Source organism: Scylla paramamosain, chromosome 11 (assembly GCF_035594125.1).
Source record: "Scylla paramamosain isolate STU-SP2022 chromosome 11, ASM3559412v1, whole genome shotgun sequence".
NCBI classification, from domain to species: Eukaryota; Metazoa; Arthropoda; class Malacostraca; order Decapoda; family Portunidae; genus Scylla; species Scylla paramamosain.
Window position 1 is genome coordinate 11,826,682 of NC_087161.1, and position 24,819 is coordinate 11,851,500.

General features: G+C 39.8%; 2 protein-coding genes and 1 long non-coding RNA gene across 5 annotated transcripts in view; 2 read left to right on the forward strand and 1 right to left on the reverse strand.

Moving 5' to 3' along the window:
- Window positions 1-24,819, forward strand: part of LOC135104952 (uncharacterized) — a 91,238-nt gene that overhangs the window by 60,829 nt on the left and 5,590 nt on the right. For all 3 annotated transcript variants that reach the window (XM_064012781.1, XM_064012780.1, XM_064012782.1), the window contains 2 exons: window positions 533-725; window positions 16,517-16,606. In XM_064012781.1, the coding sequence (XP_063868851.1) occupies window positions 533-725; window positions 16,517-16,606 (283 nt within the window). The remainder of the gene's footprint in view (window positions 1-532; window positions 726-16,516; window positions 16,607-24,819) is intronic.
- LOC135104958 (uncharacterized) overlaps window positions 1-24,819 on the reverse strand; it is a 51,531-nt gene that overhangs the window by 2,266 nt on the left and 24,446 nt on the right. The window contains exon 2 of the long non-coding RNA XR_010270622.1: window positions 2,643-2,767. This is a non-coding gene — a long non-coding RNA (uncharacterized LOC135104958). The remainder of the gene's footprint in view (window positions 1-2,642; window positions 2,768-24,819) is intronic.
- Window positions 2,839-7,670, forward strand: LOC135105263 (uncharacterized protein DDB_G0271670-like). The gene is made up of 2 exons (XM_064013485.1): window positions 2,839-2,899; window positions 6,672-7,670. Exons 1-2 carry the CDS (start codon window positions 2,839-2,841, stop codon window positions 7,619-7,621), a joined length of 1,011 nt encoding a protein of 336 aa, XP_063869555.1. The 3' UTR covers window positions 7,622-7,670.

A 24,819-nucleotide genomic window follows, 5' to 3' on the forward strand; every position in this document is an offset into this window, starting at 1 on the left:
ACTAAAAGAGCGGTATGAGTGAAACCTACCCAGTGCATGTGAACCATACTCCATACATCGTACAGAGTTAGCAACCTGGGGGCGGGGGGATGAGAAAAACTGGCGGAGACAATTCAGAACACACACACTCTCTCTCTCTCTCTCTCTCTCTCTCTCGTGGCTCAGTGGCAAAGGTGCCGAGTCTGTGTTAGGCTGACGTAGGTTCGAACCCCATTAAGGGCTGGTCACCTCTGGGATTTTTTCCGCTGACAAGCAGGGAAGTTACTGTCCCCCATGACCAGGAAGGATGGGGTGTGTGGTGTATGAGGTCACAGTCTTACCCAATGGTCGGAAATAATGAGAATGAGCTCTGAACTCGCAATGAGAGGGTAACAGCTGATGGTTGCGGGTCCGCTCGTGATCAAAATCAAACCTTGGTGAATTACACACAAACTTACACACATTTTCCTGCCTACCCGCAAAGAAGCCATTATTCATTCCCTCAACTAAAAATTCGTCTTCATCCTATCTTCTGCTATTTTCCGTTCCCCAGAGTGCGGCGTGCCTCAAGTTCCCGAGTTTCGTGTGGTGGGAGGCAAGGAGTCCGGGCGTGGACAGTGGCCGTGGATGGCGGCAGTATGGCTCCATGGACCAAAGAAGACTGAATTTTGGTGTGGAGCAACTCTAATTTCCCGCCGCCACATCCTCACGGCTGCTCATTGTACCAAGGACTCTAGGGGTAAAACGTAGGTGTCTGTTGAGTTGTTTAGAGCACTGTAGTGAGGTACAGAGTTTTTGCAGGATGTACCTAAGTACATAGGTACTTAGTCACACTGTTCTCAACTTACATTTGCTGATTTGCTGTCCAGTGACATTTTTAATTTTTCTTACTTTCATCTTATTCGATGAGAATTTGGCATTCGTATAATATCAAAGTTAGGCATTGAATACAGGTGTGTGTGTGTGTGTGTGTGTCTATATATATATATATATATATATATATATATATATATATATATATATATATATATATATATATATATATATATATATATATATATATATATATATATATATATATATATATATATATATATATATATATATATATATATATATATATATATATATATATATATATATATATATATATTTCCTCTCTCTCTCTCTCTCTCTCTCTCTCTCTCTCTCTCTCTCTCTCTCTCTCTCTCTCTCTCTCTCTCTTTCTCTCTCTCTCTTCAATCTACTAAAAAGGCTTTATTTATTTATTTATTTATTTTTTTATTTGTTGTTTCGTGTTAATATTTTTGCTCATAATCACATTTAATTGCCGCTCCAAAGAAGTGAAAGTTCAAGTTCCATTAAACGTTAAATTTTTGCCCTCCCCGCGAGGTGATTGAACTATTTATTATCTTGACGGAAAGGGAGATGGTGGGGAATTTATGAGAAGTGGCCGTCACAAGGTGGCAGCAGTGAGCACCACCTTACATGTTTTTTTTTTTGTTTTTTTTTCGAGCCATTCCACAAACAATGTATTTAGCGAATTACAAAAAAAATGTACGCCATTCCTTCTGAGTAGTAACACAGGTAAAACTGTACTCTATCCATGAAAACAAATAATGGAGTTGCTTTCCAGGTGAGTATGGAATATCAAAAATTTTTGGTCGCTCATGTTTTTTTTTTTTTTTTTAAGAAGATATTAATGCAGATAGCATAAATAATAGTCAACATGTCTATGTCACTGAAAATACCAGATGGCACAGAAACTCAGTAGTATATGCAAGCAACAATGTAGCCACACAGACAGGTCTTCTCTAGCTATTAGGTGATCTGTTTTACATATACCGAGGCATAAAAACACTCTCAATACAGTACAGTACTCATAGACAATGTCACAGTGCCAAGTTGATTGTATAAATCAACTTGGCACTGTGACATTCAGTTTGTACTACATAAATTATATATTTACCTCGGTCACCTGTCTGTCCGTGTTCGTGAGGGCGCATCAAGTCAGCGAGTGACGCCAGCACCTTCCTAAGTAAGCATCGATCTAAGGCTTTACATGGAATTTAGTACTAATACGTCCGTATATCACTTAAGGTTTCATGAAAATAATAAGCTATTAAATATTCCACTTCTGATTACAAAGGAATGATGGTATGAGGCACATACACAGTAACAGCAGTGAGCGTCACCTTACAATTTCGTTTTTTTTTTTTTTTTGTCATTCTACATATATTAATGTACTTGATGTATTAGAAACAATGTACACCATTTCTTCTGAGTAGTAACATAGGTAAAACTGTATTGTATTCATGAAAACAATTAATGGTGTTACTTTTCAGGTGAATATAGAATATTTAAAAATTTTGATCGTCCAAGTTTTTTTTTTTTAAGTAGGTGCACTCGTATTAATGCAGACAACATAAATAATAAGCAACATATTTATACCACTGAAAATACCAGAGGACACAGAACAGTTCAGCAGTATATGGAAGCAACAATTTTTAATTGGAAGTCGACAACTCTAGTGACTTGGCAAGAATAGTTTCGGCAGGTCAATCCAAACCTAACACAACATATACTGCAGGGCGCTGGCGGATGTGGCTACACGACATAGCTGAACCTTTGACGCGGAGTACTGAACCTTCAATATGACTTACCTAGAGTGGTGGTAGCAACATAATCGTCCTCCATGAAGTGCCTGGGACACACTCAGCTGGCTGCTGCTGGACGCTACTTGTCTTTCCAAATAGCAGCTATCCGCTTCTTCCTCAGCTCAGCATCACTAGAAAATTTATGGACACTGTGTATCAATGTAGTAGTGTGATGTCTTGAAAATCCTTTTGTACTTGTGTAATGTGTCAGCTTCAGACGGTTCCCTTCACCTGGTGGGTGGTTAGTGATGGAATCACATCTGGTAGGTTCTTTATTTATTTGATGAGATAGATGATAAAGATTGTGCTCACTTCAGAGTCAAGCTTTGAACTGCTGATACAGAGTGTGCTCACTTCAGAGTCAAGCTTTCAACTGCCCTCTCGTGGAAGAGTCAGTCTCTATTTACTAGCTACAGATTAAGTTTACGTGGTATAAACATAGATAAACATAAAAAAAACGAGTGACACAGAAAAGATTAACATCGGCCAATATAATAATACAGGAAAGGGAAAGGAATGTATTTGTAAAGGTGTTCCCTTAAGGGACAGAGACACCTGGCGAAGAGTGAAGGGATATGTGATCCTTCACCCGATACTGTGGTATTTCTCTGGGTGCAGGTAGTAGTAGTAGTAGTAGTAGTAGTAGTAGTAATAGTAGCAGCAGCAGCAGTTGTATTAGTAGTAGTAGAAGTAGTAATAAAAGCAGCAGCAGTAGTAGTAAGAGTAATAGTAGTAGTAGTAGTAAAAGAACACCAGTAGTAGTAGCAGTAGTAGTAAAAGTAGCAGCAGCAGCAGCAGCAGTAGTAGTACTAGTAGTAGAAGTAGTAGTAGTAATATTAGTAGTAGTAGCAGCAACAGTAGTAGTAGCAGTTACTATTACTAGTAATAGTAACTAATACTAGCAGCAGCAGCGGCAGTAGTAATAGTTGCAGCAGCAGTAGTAGTAGCAGTAGTAGTACTAGTAATAGTAACAGTAATACTAGCAGCAGCAGCGGCAGTAGTAATAGTTGCAGCAGCAGTAGTAGTAGTAGTAGTAGTAGTAGTAGTAGTAGTAATAGTAGCAGTAATACTAGCAGCAGCAGCAGTAGTAGTAATAGTAGTAATAGTAGCAGCATTAATAATAGTAGTGGTAATACCAGCAGCAGGAGCAGCAGTAGTAGTAATAGTACTAGTCGTAATAGTACTAGTCGTAACAGTAGTAGTAATAGTAGCAGCAGTATCAGTAGAAGTAACAGTACTAGTCCTGCATCTGCAGGAAAAGCAGCAGTAGTAGTAGAAGTAGTAGTAATAGTAATAGTAGCAGCAACAGTAGAAATAGTAATATTAGCAGCAGCAACAGTACTAGCAGTAATAGTAGCAATAGTAATAGTAGCAGCAGTTGTAGTAGTAGTAGCATAAGAGTAGATAGAGTAGAGGTAGAGTGAATTTATAGTTAACAGCTAATGTTCATATTAAAGAGTATTAGATATGGTTGGATGCCACAGTCATTAGCGAGAGCTGGGGCTAATGACCTCCAAGTAATGGAGCCCCTAATTGACACATCAATAAACATGGGATGGAGGTATTATTTTAATGTAGTTGTAGTAGTAGTAGTAGAAGTAATAGTGGTAGTAGTACTAATACTAGTAGTAGTAGTAGTAGTAGTAGTAGTAGTAGTAGTAGTAGTAGTAGTAGTAGTAGTAGTAGTAGTAATAGCAGCAGCAGGAGTAGTAGTAGTAGTAATAGTAGTAGTAGTAGTAGTAGTAGTAGTAGTAGTAGTAGTAGTAGTAGTAGTAGTAGCAATAGTAGTAATAGTAGTACCAGCAGCAGCAGTAGTAACAGTAGTAGTAGTAGTTGTAGTAGTAGTAGTAGTAGTAGTAGTAATAGTTGCAGCAGAAGTAACAGTAGTAGTAGTAGTAGTAGTAGTAGCAGTAGCAGCAGCAGCAGCACTAGTAGTAGTAGTAGTAGTAGTAGTAGTAGTAGTAGTAGTAGTAGTAGTAGTAATAGCAGCAGCACCAGCAGGAATAGTAACAGTACTAGTCCTAGTACTAGTAGTAATAGTAGATATAAACTATAGGGAAGAAGGAAAAGGAAGAAAAAGAAGAGTAGTAGTAGTAGTAGTAGTAGTACTAGCAGTAGTAGCAGTAGTAGTAGTAGTAGTAGTAGTAGTAGTAGTAGTAGTAGTAGTAGTAGTAAGAGCAGAAGCAGCAGCAGTACTAGTAGAAATAGAAGTAGCAGTAGTAGCAGAAATAGTAGCAGCAACAGCATTAATAGTAGTAGTCATAGTAAGAGTAATAGCAGCAGCAGCAGTAATAGTAATATTAAAAGTAGCAGCAGTAGTAGTAGCAGTAATAAAAGTAGAAGTAGTAGTAATATTAGTAATAGTAGCGGCAGCAGCAGCAGCAGTAGTAGTAGTAGTAGTAGTAGTAATAGTAGTAGTAGTAATAGCAGCAGCAGCAACAGTAGTAATAGTAATTGTAGTAGTAGTAGTAGTAGTAGTAGTAATAGTAGTAAAAGTAGCAGCAGCAGCGCCAGTAGTAGTAGCAGAAGTAGCAGTAATAACAGCAGCAATAGTAATAGTAGTAGCAACACCTGCAGGTAAAGCAGCAGTAGTAGTAGAAATAGTAGTAATAGTAATAGTAGCAGCAACAGTAGAAATAGTAATACTAGCAGCAGCAGTACTAGCAGTAGTAGTACTAATTGTAATAGTAGCAGCAGCAGTAGAAGGAGTAGTAGTAGTAGTAGTAGTAGTAGTAGTAACAATAGCAGCAGCAGCAGTAGTAGAAGTAGTAGTAAGAGTAACATAAGCAACTGTAATACTAGAAGTAGCAGTAATAGTAGCATCAGTAGCATTAGTAGAACTAGCATTAGTAATAAAAGTAGCTTCAGCAGAAGAATTAGGTGTAGCAGTAGTAGTAGCATCAGCAGCGGTGGTACTAGTAGTAGTAGCAGTAGTAACAGTAACAGCAGCAGCAGAAATTGTAGTAGTAATACCAGCAGAAGGAGCAGCAGCAGCAGTAGTAGTAGTAGTAATAGTAATAGGAGCAACAGTAACAGAAGCAGTAATAATAGTAGTAATAGCAGCAGCAGCAGCAGCAGTAGCAGTAGTAATAGCAGTAGTAGTAGCACTAGTAGTAGATATAGTAATAGTAGCAGCAGCACAGGTAGTAGTAGTAGTAGTAGTAGTAGTAGTAGTAGTAGTAGAAGTAAGAGTAGTAGTAGTAGTAGTAGTAGCAACAGCAGCAGCAGCAGCAGTATTATTATTATTATTATTATTATTATTATTATTATTATTATTATTATTATTATTATTATCATTATTATTATTATTAGTAGTAGTAGTAGTAGTAGTAGTAGTAGTAGTAGTAGTAGAAGTAGTAGTAGTAGTAGCAGCAGAAGCAGTAGTAGTAGAAATAGTAATAGTAGCAGCAGCAGCAGTAGTAGTACTAATAATAGTAGCAGCATCATTAGGAGTAGTAGTAACATTTCCACCAGCAATAGTAGTAGTGGTAGTAGTAGTAGTAGTAGTAGTAGTAATATTTGAAGCAGTAGTAGTAGTAGTAGTAGTAGTAGTAGTAATAGTGTCACCAGCAGTATGAGTAGTAGTAGTAGTAGCAGTAGTAGTAGTAGTAGTAGTAGCAGCAGTAGTAATAACAGTAATAGTAGCAGTAGTAACAGTAATAATAGGAGCAGCAGTAGTATTAGTACTAGTAGTAGTAATAGTAGCATCACAAATAGTAGTAAGACTAGCAGCAGTAGTACCAGTAGTAGTAGGAATAGTAGTAGCAGCTGGAGTATCATTATTATTATTATTATTAGTAGTAGTAGTAGTAGTAGTAGTAGGAGTAGTAGTAGTTGTAGAATCAGTAGTAGTAGTAATAGTAGCAGCAGCAGCAGTAATAGTAGTAGTTATAGTAGTAGTAGTAGTAGTAGTAGATGGATGCCACAGTCATTAGCGAGAGCTGGGGCTAATGACCTCCAAGTAATGGAGCCCCTAATTGACACATCAATAAACATGGGGTGGAGGTATTATTTTAATGTTGTAGTAGTAAAAAAAAAAAAAAAAAAAAAGTAGTAGTAGTAGTAGTAGTAGTAGTAGTAGTAGTAGTAGTAGTAGTAGTAGTAGCAGCAGCAGTAGTAGTACTAGTAGTAGCAGTAGTAGTAATAGTAGCAGAAGCAGTAATAATAGTAGTAGTAGTAATAGTAGAATAGAAGCAGTAGCAATAGTAGTAGAAGTAGTAGTAGTAGTAGTAAAAAATAATACCAAGAGTAGCAGCAGCAGCAATAGTATTAACAGTAGTAGTAGAAGTAAGAAGAATCCCAAGAGTAGTAGCAACAGTAGTAGTAATAGTAGTAGTAGTAGTAAAACTAGCAGCATTAGTAGTGAAAGTAGCAGTACTAGTAGAAGTAGTAGTAGTAGTAATAGTAGTAGTAGTAGTAGTAGTAGTAGTAGTAGTAGCAAGAGCAATAGTAATAGTTGTAGTAGTAGTAGTAGTAGTAGTAGTAGTAGTAGTAGTAGTAATACTAGCAGCAGTAGCAACAGCAATAGTAGTAGTAGTAGTAGTAGTAGCAACAGCAGCAGCAGCAGCAGCAGCAGCAGCAGCAGCAGTAGTAGTAGTAGTAGTAGTAGTAGTAGTAGTAGTAGTAGCAGCACAGAAGTAGTAGTAGTACTAGTAGTGGTAGCAACACCAGTAGCAGAAGCAGTATTACTAATAGAAGTAGTAATAGTAACAGTAATACCAGCACAAGTAGTAGGAGTAGTAGCAGTAGTAGTAGTAGTAGTAGTAGTAGTAGTAGTAGTAGTACTAGTACCTGTTGTTTTTGTAATAGTAGCAGCAGCAGCAGCAGTAGTAGTAGTAGTAGTAGTAATAGTAGTAAAAGTAGCAACAGCAGCAATAGTAATAGTAGAAGTAATTGTAGTAATAGTAGCAGCAGCAGCAGCAACAGTAGTAGTATTAGTAATAGTAGTAGTAGTAGTAGTAATAGTAGCAGAAGCTGCAGTATAAGTATTATTATTATTAATAGTTGCAGTAGTATTAGTAATAGTAGCAGCAGCAGCAGCAGCAGCAGTAGCAGTAGCAGTAGTAGTAGCAGTTGTAGCAGTAGTAGTAGTAGTAGTAGTAGTAGTAGCTGCTGTAGTAGTAGTAGTAGTAGTAGCAGCAGTAGTAGTAGTAGTAGTAGTAGTAGTAGTAGTAGTAGTAGTAGTAGTAGTAGTAATAGTAGTAGTAGCAGTAGTAGTATTAGTAGCTGCAGCAGCAGCAGTAGTAGTACTAGTAATAGTAGTAATAGTAATTGTAGTAGCAGCAGTAGCAGTATTAGTAGTAGAACTAATCTTATGGAATTTTAATGTGTAATCGTAGTAGTACTAATAATAGTAGTAGTAGTAGTAGTAATGGAGGAGGCAGTAGACATCTGCCGAAAAGATAATTACTCCCAGTGAGGTCTAAAACACTGTTCAAGGGGTGTTGTGAAGTTATCATTAAACCAGCTGTGACCTCACTGAACGTTTCCCTTTGTGTCTCACAACACAAGGAGGCAGTCACAGCTTCTCCTCTAATAACACACACACCCTTCACTCAAAAATTTCAAAATTATTATGGCGACTTCTACACCAGCCTCGGGGTTTCCATCTGGGGAGGGGACCATAAATGTCCCCAGGTCGGACTGCCTTTCTGTCGACGAACTTAAGTGTCTTGACACCCCCCTCAACTTTTTCTTCATTAACTTCTGCAACATTCGTGGTCTAAGATCTAATTTTCACTCTGTAGAATACCACCTCTCCTCTTCTAAACCTCATCTTCTTTTCCTCACTGAAACTCAGGTGTCTGAGGCAACTGACAGTAGTCCCTTTTCTGTTCCCTCCTACTTTCTCTATCCTCATTTTCGATCCAAAGCTGGACGTTGCGTTTATGTGCGCAATGACTTAACCTGCTCTCTAATCCTTCTGCTTATGCTGTCACCCTTTATTCTCCGTTGGGCTCCTCTGATCACAATCTCATATCTGTATCTTGTCCTATCGCTCCAATTCCTCCTCAGGATACCCCTAGGTGCCTCTGGCGTTTTGCCTCTGCTAGTTGGGGGGAACCTGAGAAGGTATTTTGCTGATTTTCCTTGGAATGACTACTGCTTCCGTGTCAGAGACCCGTCTTTGTGTGCTGAGTGCATAACAGAGGTGATAGTGTCTGGCGTGGAGGCGTACATTTCCTCACTCTTTTTCTCGACCTAAACCTTAAAAACCTTAGTTTAACACAGCTTGTTCTCGTGCTATACTCGTACATGATAGAGAGGTGGCCCACAAAATGTACTTAAGCCTTCCATCACCAGAATCTCGTGCACTTTATATTTCTGTCCGGATCCATGCCAAGTCTGTTCTCCAACTGTCCAAAAACTCCTTCATTAACAGAAAGTGTCAAAACCTTTCAAGATCTAACTCCCCTCGTGACTTCTGGCATCTAGCCAAAAATATCTCCAATAACTTTGCTTCTTCTTTCCCTCCTTTATTTCAACCAGATGGCACCATTGCTATCACATCTATTTCTAAAGCTGAACTCTTCGCTCAAACCTTTGCTAAAACTCAACCTTGGATGATTCTGGGCTTGTTCCTCCCTCTTCTCCACCCTCTGACTACTTCATGCTACCTATTAAAATTCTTTGCAATGATGTTTTCCATGCCCTTGCTGGCCTAAACCCTCGGAAGGCTTATGGACCTGATGGGGTTCCTCCTATTGTTCTCGGAAACTGTGCCTCCGTGCTTGCACCTTGCCTAGTCAAACTCTTTCAGCTCTGTCTGTCAACATCTACCTTTCCTTCTTGCTGGAAGTTTGCCTACATTCAGCTTGTTCCTAAAAAGGGTGACCGTTCTAATCCCTCAAACTACCGTCCTATTGCTTTAATTTCCTGCCTATCTAAAGTTCTTGAATCTATCCTCAACAGGAAGATTCTTAAACATCTATCACTTCACAACTTTCTGTCTGATCGCCAGTATTTGTTCCGTCAAGGCCGCTCTACTGGTGATCTTCTATCTTCCCTTACTGAGTCTTGGTCATCCTCTTTTAGAGATTTTGGTGAAACTTTTGCTGTTGCCTTGGACATATCATTAGCTTTTGATAGAGTCTGGCACAAAGCTTTGATTTCCAAACTACCCTCCTACGGCTTCTATCCTTCTCTCTGTAACTTCATTTCAAGTTTCCTTTCTGACCGTTCTATTGCTGCTGTGGTAGATGGTCATTGTTCTTCTCCTAAATCTATTAACAGTGGTGTTCCTCAGGGTTCTGTCTTGTCACCCACTCCCTTCTTATTATTCATTAATGATCTTCTAAACCAAACTTCTTGTCGTATCCACTCCTACGCTGATGATACCACCCTGCACTTTTCCACGTCTTTTCATAAACGTCCAACCATTCAGTATGTAAACATTTCATGCAGGGAAGCCACAGAACGCTTGACTTCTGATCTTTCTAAAATTTCTGATTGAAGTAGAGCAAACTTGGTATTTTTCAATGCCTCAAAATCTCAATTCCTCCATCTATCAACTCGACACAACCTTCCAGACAGCTATCCCCTCTTCTTCAATGACACTTAACTGTCCCCCTCTTCTACACTGAACATCCTCGGTCTGTCCTTTATGTATAATCTGAACTGGAAACTTCACATCTCATCTCTAGCTAAAACAGCTTCTATGAAGTTAGGCATTCTGAGACGTCTTCGCCAGTTTTTCTCATCCCCTCAGCTGCTAACTCTGTAGAAGGGCCTTATCCGTCCATGTATGGAGTATGCTTCACATGTCTGGGGGGGGGGTTCCACTCATACTGCTCTTCTAGACAGGATGGAATCAAAAGCTTTTCGCCTCATCAACTCCTCTCCTCTAACTGACTGTCTTCAGCCTCTCTCTCATCGCCGCAATGTTGCATCTCTAGCTGTCTTCTACCGCTATTTACATGCTAACTGCTCTTCTGATCTTGCTAATTGCATGCCTCCCCTCCTCCCGCGGCCTCATTGCACAAGACTTTCGTTTTTCTCTCACCCCTATTTTGTACACTTCTCTAACGCAAGAGTTAACCAGTATTCTCAGTCATTCATCCCTTTCTCTGGTAAACTCTGGAACTCCTTGCCTGCTTCTGTATTTCCACCTTCCTATGACTTAAATTTCTTCAAGAGGGAGGTTCAAGACACTTATCCTTCAATTTTTGACTACTGCTTTGGACCTTTTATGGGACTGGTATTTCAGTGGGCATTTTTTTCAATTTTTTATTGGGTTTTTGTTGCCCTTGGTCAGTGTCCCTCCTACATAAAAAAAAAAAATAGTAATAGTAGTAGCATTAGTAGCAGCAGTAGTAGTAGTAGTAATATTGACAGCAGTAGTAGTGGTAATAGTATTAGCAGTAGTAGTAGTAGTAGTAGTAGTAGTAGTAGTAGTAGTAGTAGTAGAAGTAATAGTAGCAGCAACAGGAGCATTAGTAGTTATTGTAGTAGCAGCAGCAGCAGTAGTATTAGTAGTTATAGTAGCAGAAGCAGCAGCAGTAGTAATAGTAGTAACAGTAGATGCAACAGCAGCAATAGTAGTAAGAGTAGCAGCAGCAACAGCAACAGAAGAAATAATAGTAATAGTAGCAGCAGCAGGGGAAGTAGTAGTAATATTAGTAATAGTGTCAGCAGCAGCAGTATCAATAGCATCAGCAACAGTAGTAATAGTAGCAGCACCACCAGCAGTAGTAGTAATAGTAGTAATAGTAGCAGCAGCAGTAGCATTAGTAGTAATAGTAGTAATAGTAGCAGCAGCAGCAGTAACAGTAGAAATAGTAGCAGCAGCAGCAGTAGTAGTAGTAACAGTAGCAGCAGTAGCAATAATAGAAGCAGCAGCACCAGGAACAGTAGTATTAGTAGTAACAGAAGCAGCAGCAGCAGCAGCAGCAATATTAGTATTAGTAGTAGTAAAAGTAGCAGCAGCAGCGATAATAGTATTAGAAGTAGTAGTAGTAGTAATAGTAGCAGCAGCAGCAGCAGTAGTAGTAGAAATAGTAGAAGCAGCGGCAATAGTAGTAGTAATAGTAGCAGCAGTAACAGGAGGTGTTGTAGCTGCAATATTAGAAGCAGCAGCAGCAACAGTAATATTAGTAGTAATAGAAGTAGCAGCAGCAGCAGCAGTAGTAGTATTAGTAGTAGTAGTAAAAGTAGTAACAGCAGCGGTAATAATAGTAGTAGTAGTAGTAGTAGTAGTAGTAGTAGTAGTAGCAACAATAGCAGCAGCAGCAGTATCAGCAGTAGTAATTGTAGTAATATCAGCAGCAGCAACAGTAGCAGCAGCGGCAGCAGCTCCAGCAGTAGTAGTAGTAGTAGTAACTGCAATAGCAGGAGCAGTAGTAGCAGCAGAAGTAACAGTAATAGTAGTAGCTGCACCAGCAGCAGCAGTAGCAGCAGCAGTAGTAGTAGTAGTAGTAGTAGTAGTAGTAGTAGTAGTAGTAGCAGCAGCAGCATCAGTAGTAGAAGTAGTAGTAGCAGTAGTAGTAGTAGTAGTAGCAGTAGTAGTAGTACTCCCATACCTGCAGACTTAGGAGGCCTCGACTGCGAGGCTACAGTGGTGGAGAGTGGCATAAGAGTAGATAGAGTAGAGGTAGAGTGAATTTATAGTTAACAACTAATGTTTATATTATAGAGTATTAGATATGGTTGGATGCCACAGTCATTAGCGAGAGCTGGGGCTAATGACCTCCAAGTAATGGAGCCCCCAATTGACACACGTAATAGTAGCAGCAGCAGCCTCAGTAGTAGTAGTAGTAGTAGTAGTAGTAGTAGTAGTAGTAGTAGTAGTAGTAGTAACAGTAGTAGTAGTAGTAGTAGTAGTAGTAGCAGTAGTAGTAGTAATAGTAGCAGCAGCAGCCTCAGTAGTAGTAGTAGTAGTAGTAGTAGTAGTAGTAGTAGTAACAGTAGTAGTAGTAGTAGTAGTAGTAGTAGTAGTAGTAGTAGTAGTAGTAGCATCATCATCATCAGCGGCAGCAGCATTAGTAGTGGTAGTAGCTGTAGTAGTAATAGTAATAGCACCAGCAGCAGCAGCAGCAGCAGCAGCAGTAGTAGTAATAGTAGTAGTAGTAGTAGTAGTAGTTGTAGTAGTAGTAGTAATAGTAGTAGTAGCAGTAGTAATAGCAGCAGCATCAGTAGCAGCAGCAGTAGTAGTAGTAGTAGTAGTAGTAGTAGTAGTAGTAGTAGTAGCAGCAGCAGAAGCAGTAGTAGTAATAGTAGTAATAATAGTAGGAGAAGCATCAGTAGTAGTTGTAGTAGTAGTAGTAGTAGTAATAATAATAGTAGTAGTAGTAGTAGTAGTAGAAGCAGTAGCAGTAGTCGTAATAGTAGCAGGAGTAACAGCAGTAATAGTAATATTAGCAGCTGTAGTAGTAGTATTAGCAGTATTAGTAGCAGCAGTAGTAATAGTAGTAGTAGTAGTAGTAGTAGTAGTAGTAGTAGTAGTAGTAGTAGTAGTAGAAGTAGTAGCACCGAGGAGGGGCAGAATGAGTAGGTGAGGGCGGAACGAGGTGTGTAGTAGTCCGGGAAGTGTCAATGTGAACTCTTATTGATTTTCTCTCGAAAACATCAAGATAAAATACTAACATTTCTAGGTAGAGATTCGCAAAAAAAAAAGACACTAATAAATGGTGAATGAATTTGTATCCACATGGAAATTTTAGATCACGTGAGTGTAGGACGTAGCTCAGATAAGACATCTATCTGGTGGCTTAGCTTACTAAATTCCCCAGTGGTGGTGGTCACACGTATGGTGAGGTCGCCAAGACAAAGGACTCCTAGGGCCACGTGGCTACTTGATTAAAATGTAATGACCAGTTTCCTTGAAAAGAATCTTTCACAACGATGCCATCAATACTGTAAGAGAAGTTCCTATAGAATTACCTAATGACACTGATAGTCTTCGATATATTAAAAGAGTACACATAAAGGTATAATGGTAGCATGAGGAATGTAAAGTGGTGGCCTTGAGACATGACCGGCCTTATTTACTGACCACAAATTGCTAATCAGGCAGGTGTCAATTTTCGACTGTAGGGGGTTGGATCACGACTGGCTCGACCCGCGCCTATACAGCCACTATCCAAATGTCGCCTTCCATCGCAGCAAGATGCAGGAGCACTTAGAGCTGTGTATAATTGTAGCAATCGATACTTAAAATTTGAGAAAGAAGCTGCGAACAGAAGGGAATGTCAACATCTCTTCGACTGTGTGTGTGTGTGTGTGTGTGTGTGTGAAGAACTTTTTTTCGTGATACAACACAGTTGTTGCTACATCGAGTGTGTAGGAAACCTGCAGAACCTGTTGTCCTGGATGTACTGTTACGTACTTTATATGTCATGCTGTTACAACCAAGTTACACCCCCCGTCGCAGCTGCCACTACACTCAGGTCAGCTTCCCCTTGACAAGCTCCCTCTAATGCGGGGCACAAATACAACGAATCCAGGCAACTACCGCTCGTGAACAACTATTGAGGCTCAATAAGATCGCTACTCTGTTTAACCCAACAACAAAGAAGGGAATATAACAAATGCCAATCCTCCAAGCTGAGAAAGAACTAATGAGCCATGTGCTAAAGAGCACAGACAGTACAGATAACTCACCCCCAGGATGAGGCTAATGCCCTTGTTGAACAATCGCCCACATTTAAAGAATTACCTACTATCCAACAGAAATATTATACTCTCTAGCCAGACAACAGGATATTTACAATCTTCCAGAAGACAGATTCCCACCTTTTATAAAACTTGCAGGATTCCGAGAAGAAAGTAGACAACTGTAGGCTAGCATATATATCATGCAATCCTCTGTTCTGCCCCACTCACAGTTGTGGGCCACAATGACGAGAAACATTTAACGAACACACGCTTAGGCGGAAATGGTGAGAGAACCAGTATCTGCTCCCGCAAGACTACAACGGACTCTCGGATAACACTGCAAGTGAAGTCACCTTCTCTTGCAGGAATAGCGAGGTGGAAGGGTTCTATCACACTCTTCAAACAATATTCAGATCAACCCAGACACAGACCTCCAGTGGGACCTAAATAGTACACATTTTAATAAGGCATCACACAGTAATCCCACCCGTAGGTACAAAAGTAATATGTCCTCCCTACCCATGCCTTAACATGCCTCTCTAAGCACCACGTCCCACCGTTTCAAATCTTCTATGCTACTGAGTAGTGAGTATGGGAAAGACGGTTGGCCAGCCGGGCCGGCCACATGACAGGGTTTACGGAAGGAAAGAGGGGAGAGGTAAGTGGAGAGCTGGAGGGGCGAAGGCTTGCCTAACTTAACTAGTCCTCTACGTCCTTCTTTCCCTCCCAAACGAAACATTATGTTTTTAAAGATCTTAGGGGTGTTAGTTGGAGGGCTGGGTGAAAATTGATCATACGATGGGAAAGTGCAACTCTTCTACTACACTTAACTACAACTTTCAGGAAAGCAGGGGAGTGGCAGAAATTAAGTGGGGAAGATCAGCTTCTAAGTTATATAAAGTTTTACGGTAAACTCGTGTGGCTTGATGCGTCAGGGGCCATATTAACAAAGATTCTTCGAGTTCGTCGCAGCCTTCTGCTTAGACTTGTGCTTATCTCTTAAGCGGTCTTAAAGTTGTGCTGAGACTTGAGACTGTCTTAATTTCCATTATGAAGTGGTGAAAGACCAAAACAGTAAAATCTTTTATTTCTCAATTTTGAGTTAATAGTGCAATCATTTCACATCTTTTTAATTAAATAACAAAAAAATATATATATAATTTGGCATCGATTTTGTAAGGATATGAGCGCATTAATTTGTGTTTATTGATAAGTAAATTCATCCCGCGCAAGACGCGTGTATTTTGTCTCAGTGTTTACGTCCTTCAGCCAGTGTTGTCCCACCACTCATACTCAGCAGCGCCTCCTTTACTCTTTTTTTTTTTTCTTTAGTATGAAGAAGATGATGACCTCTAAGGCCGAAAAAGCCAATATAGAAAACCCAACTGGACCGACTTTTCTACCACATCCAATCAGTGTACGAGTATGATGAGGAAAGATGTATCCTGGAGGGTGTTACTCATTCAGCGGCATATAAAAAGCTGCATGGGGCTCTATTACTAAGATGAGGCACTCCAGCAAAAGGACACATGAAAGTCTAAGGTCATCATTACTGCAGAGCTGCATTTTCCATTGGGTAAACACTGTAATTATCACTTTAATTACTAGCGTTAGTGCATCAGTCCTTCCTGAGGCCTTCTCCAAGACATCTCACGCCAAATATATCACAAATAACATTCCTGCAGTTTTATTATACATATGTCCAACAGTTCAGAATCACTCAGGTTATCAAGAACATACCTACGGGGCTGATAATTATTGAGGTTGCGGGCTCGAGCTGGACGTCCGGCTATCTTTGGTTAACTTAATCTTTGCGTAACTCTTAAAGTTAAGCAGACTCTGGACTTGGCTTAAATTTAAGACCTAGACTAAGCACAACTTGGGAAGTTAAACAGTAACTCTAAGCATAAGAGTTGAGCTGAGTCAAGCCTCTATAGTTAAAAATTTTCGTTAATACGGCCTCAGCTACTCGTCTGCTTGGTTTTCGTCCTCTCTCTCTCTCCCTCTTCCCCTCTTTATTTTTCTAACTTATTTGTCCTTCACACTTCTTCTCGTTATCTCTACTCTCTATCTCGCTGTACATATCAATGTGTTTATGTGTTCTATTTGGAGGTTTTTTTTCGCGTCTCTCTCTCTCTCTCTCTCTCTCTCTCTCTCTCTCTCTCTCTCTCTCTCTCTCTCTCTCTCTCTCTCTCTCTCTCTCTCTCTCTCTCTCTCTCTCTCTCTTAGTATTACTTTGCTATCATTTTTTTTTTTTTCGACAATACATCTTTACTTCTTTTTCACAGGTTCAATCCTCAGCAGTTCACGGTCCGGCTCGGTGATCATAACATCTTTAGCACGAGTGATGACTTCATTTCCAAGCCAAAAACTTACAGGTAAAAAAAGAAACTGAACAATTTATTGCAATTTTTAATCCTTCATATGCTACAATTGCTTTAGTCACTTAGTTATTTGTTGTCTGTTTTATTTCTGAACTTATTTGCGTACATTTTTAAGGTTAAGGTGTGGAATAAGGGATAGGTAGTCTTAATATTTGATGTTCAATGGTTTCCCTGTGATATTGTAGTTATCCGCAATTTTGTGATTCATTGTAAAAGTAATAGATGAACTTTAGTCAATAACGGGATATGCTTCTACAGCAACGACACATTGTATGCTAGGTTATGAAAAGAAATATGAAGAAAAAAAACAGGAAATTATTACTTAAATAGTGAAAGAAAACTACCAGAGCGAAGACAAGAGACAGGTTAAGTGTTTGCTGCAGTAACTGTAAGAGTAATTTGAATAAAGAAAATCTATTGGGAGTACTGGTACCTGTGAGAAACGTCAGATATGTCAAGGAAGGTATTTCATCCACAGTATTACAGATTATTTCTTAAAGACAGGACAGGCAAACGTGGAAGAGTTTTACGAATGTTGGAGATACCTACATTGCAATGTTGTCTTAATAGTACAGTAGTATATGAATACAATGATTACAACACAGTTAATGTACTTAGATCTCTAAGAAGGAAGTAATATTGGGATGGATTAGCGTCTTGGGCGCCTAACACTACAGGAACTAGATAGGGCATATAAAATGAGGTGTGTGTTTAGGAGATATTAAAACTTAGTTAAAAACATTGACTGAGGCTTGATAATGGTGGACAGAGGTGCAGAGGACTTTTGAATGCAATCCAAGACAATTTTCTGAAGCAGATAATCATGGAAATGTTATTTTAAACCTATCACTAATAAATAAACGTGAAACAGTTACAAGTAGAGATTGGAGGATAACTAGGTAAAAACGATATCACTGTAAAATTAGATGTGGTGTGAAATATGAGGAAACTTCCACAAATACCGATAAAAATAAGTTACCTGGCTTTCAAGAGGGTATATTTTTAAGGAATAAGAAGATATTTTTAGCTAATTCACAGTGAGTGGACAGAAAGGGGAGGCGACACGACGTCTGAGACCCATTGAGGAAGGTGTGGTGAGTGAGCCAAAGTCTGGAGAGGATGACGTGAGGCTGGGACGAGAGAGGAATGAGGTACGGATTATGGAGCGGGAGTAAAGGAGTGAGATCAAGACAGATTAATGATGATGAGTTCGAAATATCTTTAAAATTAATCACTTGCAGATCAGACTCTAAATATTTTATATAGAGCAACAAGATAATGACTCTAAAACAATGATTGGCAGGTTAAAACAATGCATAGATCTAAATAAAAGAGCGTGTTAGATGTTAAAGGCAGGATAAAATTTATAGGTTAACAAAACGCTTTAGTTGCAGCATTTTAGAAATTAATAAGATCAGCTATGAACGCCTATGAGAATATATATATATATATATATATATATATATATATATATATATATATATATATATATATATATATATATATATATATATATATATATATATATATATATATATATGAGGAGGCAGTAGACACCTGCCGAAACGATAATTACTCCCAGTGAGGTCTAAAGCACTGTTCAGGGGGTGCTGTGAACTTATCATTAAACCCAGCTGTGACCTCACTGAACGTTTCCCTTTGTGTCTCACAACACAAGGCGGCAGTCACAGCCTGCCCTCTAAAGACAACTCTCTTCCTCCACACAAAACTACAAGCACCTAATAACATACACCCTTCACTCGAAAGTTTTAAAATCATCATGGCGACACCTACACCAGCCTCGGAGTCCCCATCTGGGGAGGGGACCATAAATGTCCCCAGGTCAGACTGCCTTTCTGTCGACGACCCTAAGTGTCTTGACACCCCCCTCAACTTTTTCTTCATTAACTTCTGCAACATTCGCGGTCTAAGATCTAATTTTCACTCTGTAGAACACCACCTCTCCTCTTCTAAACCTCATCTTCTTTTCCTCACTGAAACTCAGGTGTCTGAGGCAACTGACAGTAGCCCCTTTTCTGTTCCCTCCTACTTTCTCTATCCTCATTTTCGATCCAAAGCTGGATGCTGCATTTATGTGCTCAACGACTTAACCTGCTCTCGTGCCCACGCTCTTGAATCTTCCGAGTTTTCCACCATCTGGCTACGACTACAGAGTCACTCTCATACTAAATTTATCTGTGCTGTATACCTCTCACCTAACTCCTCTGATTATAAGAAATTCTTTGACTACTTAACTTCCAAAGTGGAGCACATTCTGACCCTCTTCCCTTTTGCAGGGATCTCCATTCTTGGAGACTTCAATGCTCACCACCATCTTTGTCTTTCCTCTCCCTTCACTGACCATCCTGGTGAACTTGTACAACTTTGCTATCCTCCATGACCTAGAGCAATTGGTGCAACACCCTACTCGTATTCCTGACCGTCTTGGAGATACGCCCAACATTCTTGATCTTTTCCTGACCTCTAATCCTTCTGCTTATGCTGTCATCCTTTCTTCTCCGTTGGGCTCCTCCGATCACAATCTCATATCTATATCTTGTCTTATCGCTCCAGTCCCTCCTCAGGATCCCCCTAAGCGACGGTGCCTCTGGCGTTTTGCCTCTGCTAGTTGGGGGGACCTGAGGAAGTATTTTGCTGATTTTCCTTGGAATGACTACTGCTTCCTTGTCAGAGACCCGTCTTTGTGTGCTGAGCGCATAACAGAGGTGATAGTGTCTGGCATGGAGGCGTACATTCCTCACTCTTTTTCTCGTCCTAAACTTTCTAAACCTTGGTTTAACACAGCTTATTCTCGTCCTATACATAATATAGAGGTGGCCCACAAAAGGTACTTAAGCCTTCCATCACCAGAATCTCATGCACTTTATATTTCTGCCCGGAACCATGCCAAGTCTGTTCTCCAACTAGCCAAAAACTCCTTCATTAACAGAAAATTTCAAAACCTTTGAAGATCTAACTCCCCTCGTGATTTCTTGCATCTAGCCAAAAATATCTCCAATAACTTTGCTTTTTCTTCTTTCCCTCCTCTATTTCAACCAGATGGCACCACTGCTATCACATCTATTTCTAAAGCTGAACTCTTCGCTCAAACCTTTGCTAAAAACTGTACTTGGACGATTCTGGGCTTGTTCCTCCCTCTCCTCCACCCTCTGACTACTTCATGCCACGTATTAAAATTCTTCGCAATTATGTTTTCCATGCCAGCGCTGGCCTAAACCCTCGGAAGGCTTATGGCCCTGATGGGGTCCCTCCTATTGTTCTCCGAAACTGTGCCTCCGTGCTTGCACCTTGCCTAGTCAAACTCTTTCAGCTCTGTTTGTCAACATCTACCTTTCCTTCTTGCTGGAAGTTTGCCTACATTCAACCTGTTCCTAAAAAGGGTGAGCGTTCTAATCCCTCAAACTACCGTCCTATTGCTTTAATTTCCTGCTTATCTAAAGTTTTTGAATCTATCCTCATCAGGAACATTCTTAAACTTCTATCACTTCACAACCTTCTATCTGATCGCCAGTATGGGTTCCGTCAAGGCCGCTCTACTGGTGATCTTCTGGCTTTCCTTACTGAGTCTTGGTCATCCTCTTTTAGAGATTTTGGTGAAACTTTTCCTGTTGCCTTGGACATATCAAAAGCTTTCGATAGAGTCTGGCACAAAGCTTTGATTTCCAAACTACCCTCCTACGGTTTCTATCCTTCTCTCTGTAACTTCATCTCAAGTTTCCTTTCTGACCGTTCTATTGCTGCTGTGGTAGACGGTCACTGTTCTTCTCCTAAATCTCTTATAACAGTGGTGTTCCTCAGGGTTCTGTCCTGTCACCCACTCTCTTCTTATTATTCATTAATGATCTTCTAAACCAAACTTCTTGTCCTCTCCACTCCTACGCTGATGATACCACTCTGCACTTTTCCACGTCTTTTCATAAACGTCCAACCCTTCAGGAGGTAAACATATCACGCAGGGAAGCCACAGAGCGCTTGACTTCTGATCTTTCTAAAATTTCTGATTGGGGCAGAGCAAACTTAGTATTGTTCAATGCCTCAAAAATTCAATTCCTCCATCTATCAACTCGACACAACCTTCCAGACAACTATCCCCTCTTCTTCAATGACACTCAACTGTCCCCCTCTTCTACACTGAACATCCTCGGTCTGTCCTTTACTTATAATCTGAACTAGAAACTTCACATCTCATCTCTAGCTAAAACAGCTTCTATGAAGTTAGGTGTTCTGAGACGTCTCCGCCAGTTTTTCTCACCCGCCCAGCTGCTAACTCTGTAGAAGGGCCTTATCCGTCCATGTATGGAGTATGCTTCACATGTCTGGGGGGGGTTCCACTCATACTGCTCTTCTAGACAGGGTGGAATGAAAAGCTTTTCGTCTCATCAACTCCTCTCCTCTAACTGACTGTCTTCAGCCTCTCCCTCACCGCCGCAATGTTGCATCTCTAGCTGTCTTCTACCGCTATTTTCATGCTAACTGCTCTTCTGATCTTGCTAACTGCATGCCTCCACTCCTTCCGCGGCCTCGCTGCACAAGACTTTCTTCTTTCTCTCACCCCTATTCTGTCCACCTCTCTAACGCAAGAGTTAACTAGTATTCTCAATCATTCATCCCTTTCTCTGGTAAACTCTGGAACTCCTTGCCTGCTTCTGTATTTCCACCTTCCTTTGACTTGAATTCCTTCAAGAGGGAGGGTTCAAGACATTTATTCATCAATTTTTGACCACTGCTTTGACCCTTCTATGGGACTGGCATTTCAGTGGGCATTTTTTTTATTAGATTTTTGTTGCCCTTGGCCAGTGTCCTTCCTACATAAAAAAGAAAAAGAAAAAAGAAAAAAAAAAAAAAAAAAAAAATATATATATATATATATATATATATATATATATATATATATATATATATATATATATATATATATATATATATATATATATATATATATATATATATATATATATATATATATATATGTAAAAGACCGCACTTAATGCCAGTTCCCAAAGAGATCAGATAGAATAGCCAACTAACAGGATACTTGCCTTGAAACCTTCCTCTTGAAAGAGTTCAAGTCATAGGAAGCAGAAAATACAGAAGCAGGCAAGGAGTTTCAAAGTTTACCAGAGAATGGGATGAATTATTGAGAATACTGGATAATTCTTGCATTAGAGAGGTGGACAGAATAGGGATGAGGGAAGGAAAAATGCCTTGTGCAGCAAAGCCGCGGGAGGAGATGAGGCAGTTAGCAAGATCAGAAGAACAATTAACGTGAAAATAGTGGTAGAAGATAGCAATAGATGCAACAGTACAGCGATGAGAAAGAGTACTTGATAAGATAAAAAAGCTTTCGATTCCTACCTGTCTAAAAGAGCGGTATGAGTGGAATCCCCCCCATACATGTGACGCATACTCCATACATGGACGGATAAGCCCTCTGTACAGAGTTAGCAGCCGGATTGGAAGGGGGGGATGAGAAAAAAAAAAACTGGCAGAGACGATTCGGAACACCTACCTTCATACAAACCGTTTTAGCTAGAGATGAGATGTGAAGTTTCCAGTTTAGACTGTAAGTAAAAGACAGACCGAAGATGTTCATTGTAGAAGAGGAAGATAGTTCATTGTCAGTGAAGAAGAGATCCTAGATATCTGGAAGGTTGTGCCGAGTTGATAGATGGAGAAATTGAGTTTTTGAGACATTTAAGATTAATAAGTTTGCTCTGCCCCAATAAAAAACTTTAGAGGGATTAGAAGTCAGGCGTTCTGTGGCTTCCCTGCGTGAGCTGCTTACTTTAAAAAGTTGGACGTCTACGAAAAGACGTGGAGAAATGCAGGGTGGTATTATCAGTGTAGGACTTGATAAGACAAGAAGTTTGGTTTAGAAGATTAATGGTGAATAGTAGGAGGAGAGTGGATGACAGGACAGAACCCTAAGAAATACCACTGTTAATAGACTTACGAAAAGAGCAGTGACCGTTTACCACAGAAGCAATAGAACAGTCAGAAAAGAAACTTGATATGAAGTTGCAGAGAGAAAGAAGCCATAGAAGGATAGACTGAAAATCAAAGCTTTGTGCCAGATTCTATCAAAAGCTATTCATATCTCTAAGGCAACAGTGAAAGTTTCACTAAAATCCCTTAACTACCATGACCAAGACTCAGTAAGAAAGCCAGAACATCACCAGTAGAGCAGCCTCGACAGAACCCATACTGGGGATCAGATATAAAGTTGTGAAGTTATAGTTGTTCAAGAAATTTCTTGTTGAGGATAAATTCAAAAATTTTAGAGAGGCAGGAAATTAAAGCAATAAGACGATAATTTGAGGAAATAGAGCGGTCACCCTTTTTAGGAACATGCTGAATGTAGGCAGGCAAACTTCCAGCAGAAAAGCAAGGTAGATGGTGAAAGACAGAGCTGGAAGAGTTTGATTAGGCAAGGTGCAAGCACGGAGGCACAGTCTGGACAACAATAAGAGGTACCCGATCAGGTCCATAAGCCTTCCGAGGGTTAAGGCCAGCGAGGTCATGGAAAACATTTCTGTGACGGATCTTAATGGGTAGTATGAAGAAGTCAGAGGCTGGAGGAAAGAGATGAACACGCCCTGAATCATTCAAGGAAGAGCTTTTAGCAAAGTTTTGAGCGAAGAGTTCAGCTTTAGAGATAGATGAGTGAGCAATAATGCCATCAGGTTGAAATAGAATAGGAAAAAAAGATGAAGAAATAAAGTTATTGAAGATGTTTTCGGCTAGGTGCCAGAAATCACGTTGGGAATTAGATCTTGAAAGGTTTTCATGCTTTCTATTAATGAAGGAGGTTTTTGCTTAGTTGGAGAAGAGATTTAGTTTGATTCCAGGCAGAAATATAAAGTGCATGAGATTCTGGTGATGGAAGACTCAAGTACCTTTGGTGCGCCACCTCTCTATCATGTATAGCATGTATAGCAAAAGGTAAAAAATGTCGGGCGTATCTCCAAGATGGTCAGGAATATGGGTAGGTTGTTATTCTAGGTCGAGAAGGATAGCAAAGTTAAATCTAGTTTACCAGGATGGTCAGTGAAGGGATAGGAAAGCCAAAGCTGGAGGTGAACATTAAAGTCACCAAGAATGGAGATCTCCACCAAAGGGAAGAGAGTCAGGAATTTAAATAGTCAAAGAATTTTCTAAAATCAGAGGAGTTAAGTGAGAGGTACGAGCACAGATACAGCACAGATAAATTTAGTTTGAGAATTACTCTGGAGTCGTAGCCAGATCGTGGACGCAACATTCAGCTTTGGATTGAAAGTGAGGATGAAGAAAGTACTCGTAGGAGGGAACAGAGAAGGGGCTACTGTCTGTTGCCTCATGCACTTATGTTTCGATGAGGAAAAGAAGATGAGGTTTAGTAGAGGAGAGGTGGTGTCCTACAGATTGAGAATTAGATCCAAGGCCACGAATGTTGCAGAAATTTATGAAGAAAAAGTTAACAGGGGATGTCAAGACACCAAGGGTCGATACCAGATCAGTCCCAACAGGAGACATTTGTGATCCCCTCCTTAGATGGGGACTACGAGGCTAGTGTAGGAGTCGCCATATTGAATTTAGAATTTTGAGTGAATGGTGTGTGTGTGTGTGTGTGTGTTTAATTAGGTGCATGTAGTTTTGTATGAAGAAAGATAGCTGTCTTTAAAGGGCAGGGTGTGACTGTCCCCTTGTGTTGTGAGATACAATGGGTAAAGTTCAATGAGGTTATTGAAAAGTTCACAGCACCCCTTGATCCAGTGCCTCAAACCTCACTGGGAGTAGTTATCGTTTCGGCAGGTGTTTACTGACTCCTCTTGCAAATAGACTTAATTAATTAAAGGGAATGAGGGAATAGACAGATAGATGGTAAGTGAAGCAAAATGCATTTGGAAATGCAGAGTACTTAGTGTTGGTAGAAAGTAACTACACAGTAGGTACAAAATAAAGAACGAGCCTCCGGTAAGACCAATGGATGAAAAAATTTATATTTTCATTTAGTTCAGGCCTATGTAAGAGAAAACCATATGAGATAACAGAAACAAAACAAATCATGTATTAGCAATTATGATTACGGGTGTTTAAAATACGTATCTCGAATGAATCTTTAAACTATATTATTTGCCATTATTGGTTAAATCTCATCCAGACAATGCGTTGCAGTTCTGGTCTCCATATTACAGAAGGGATATACA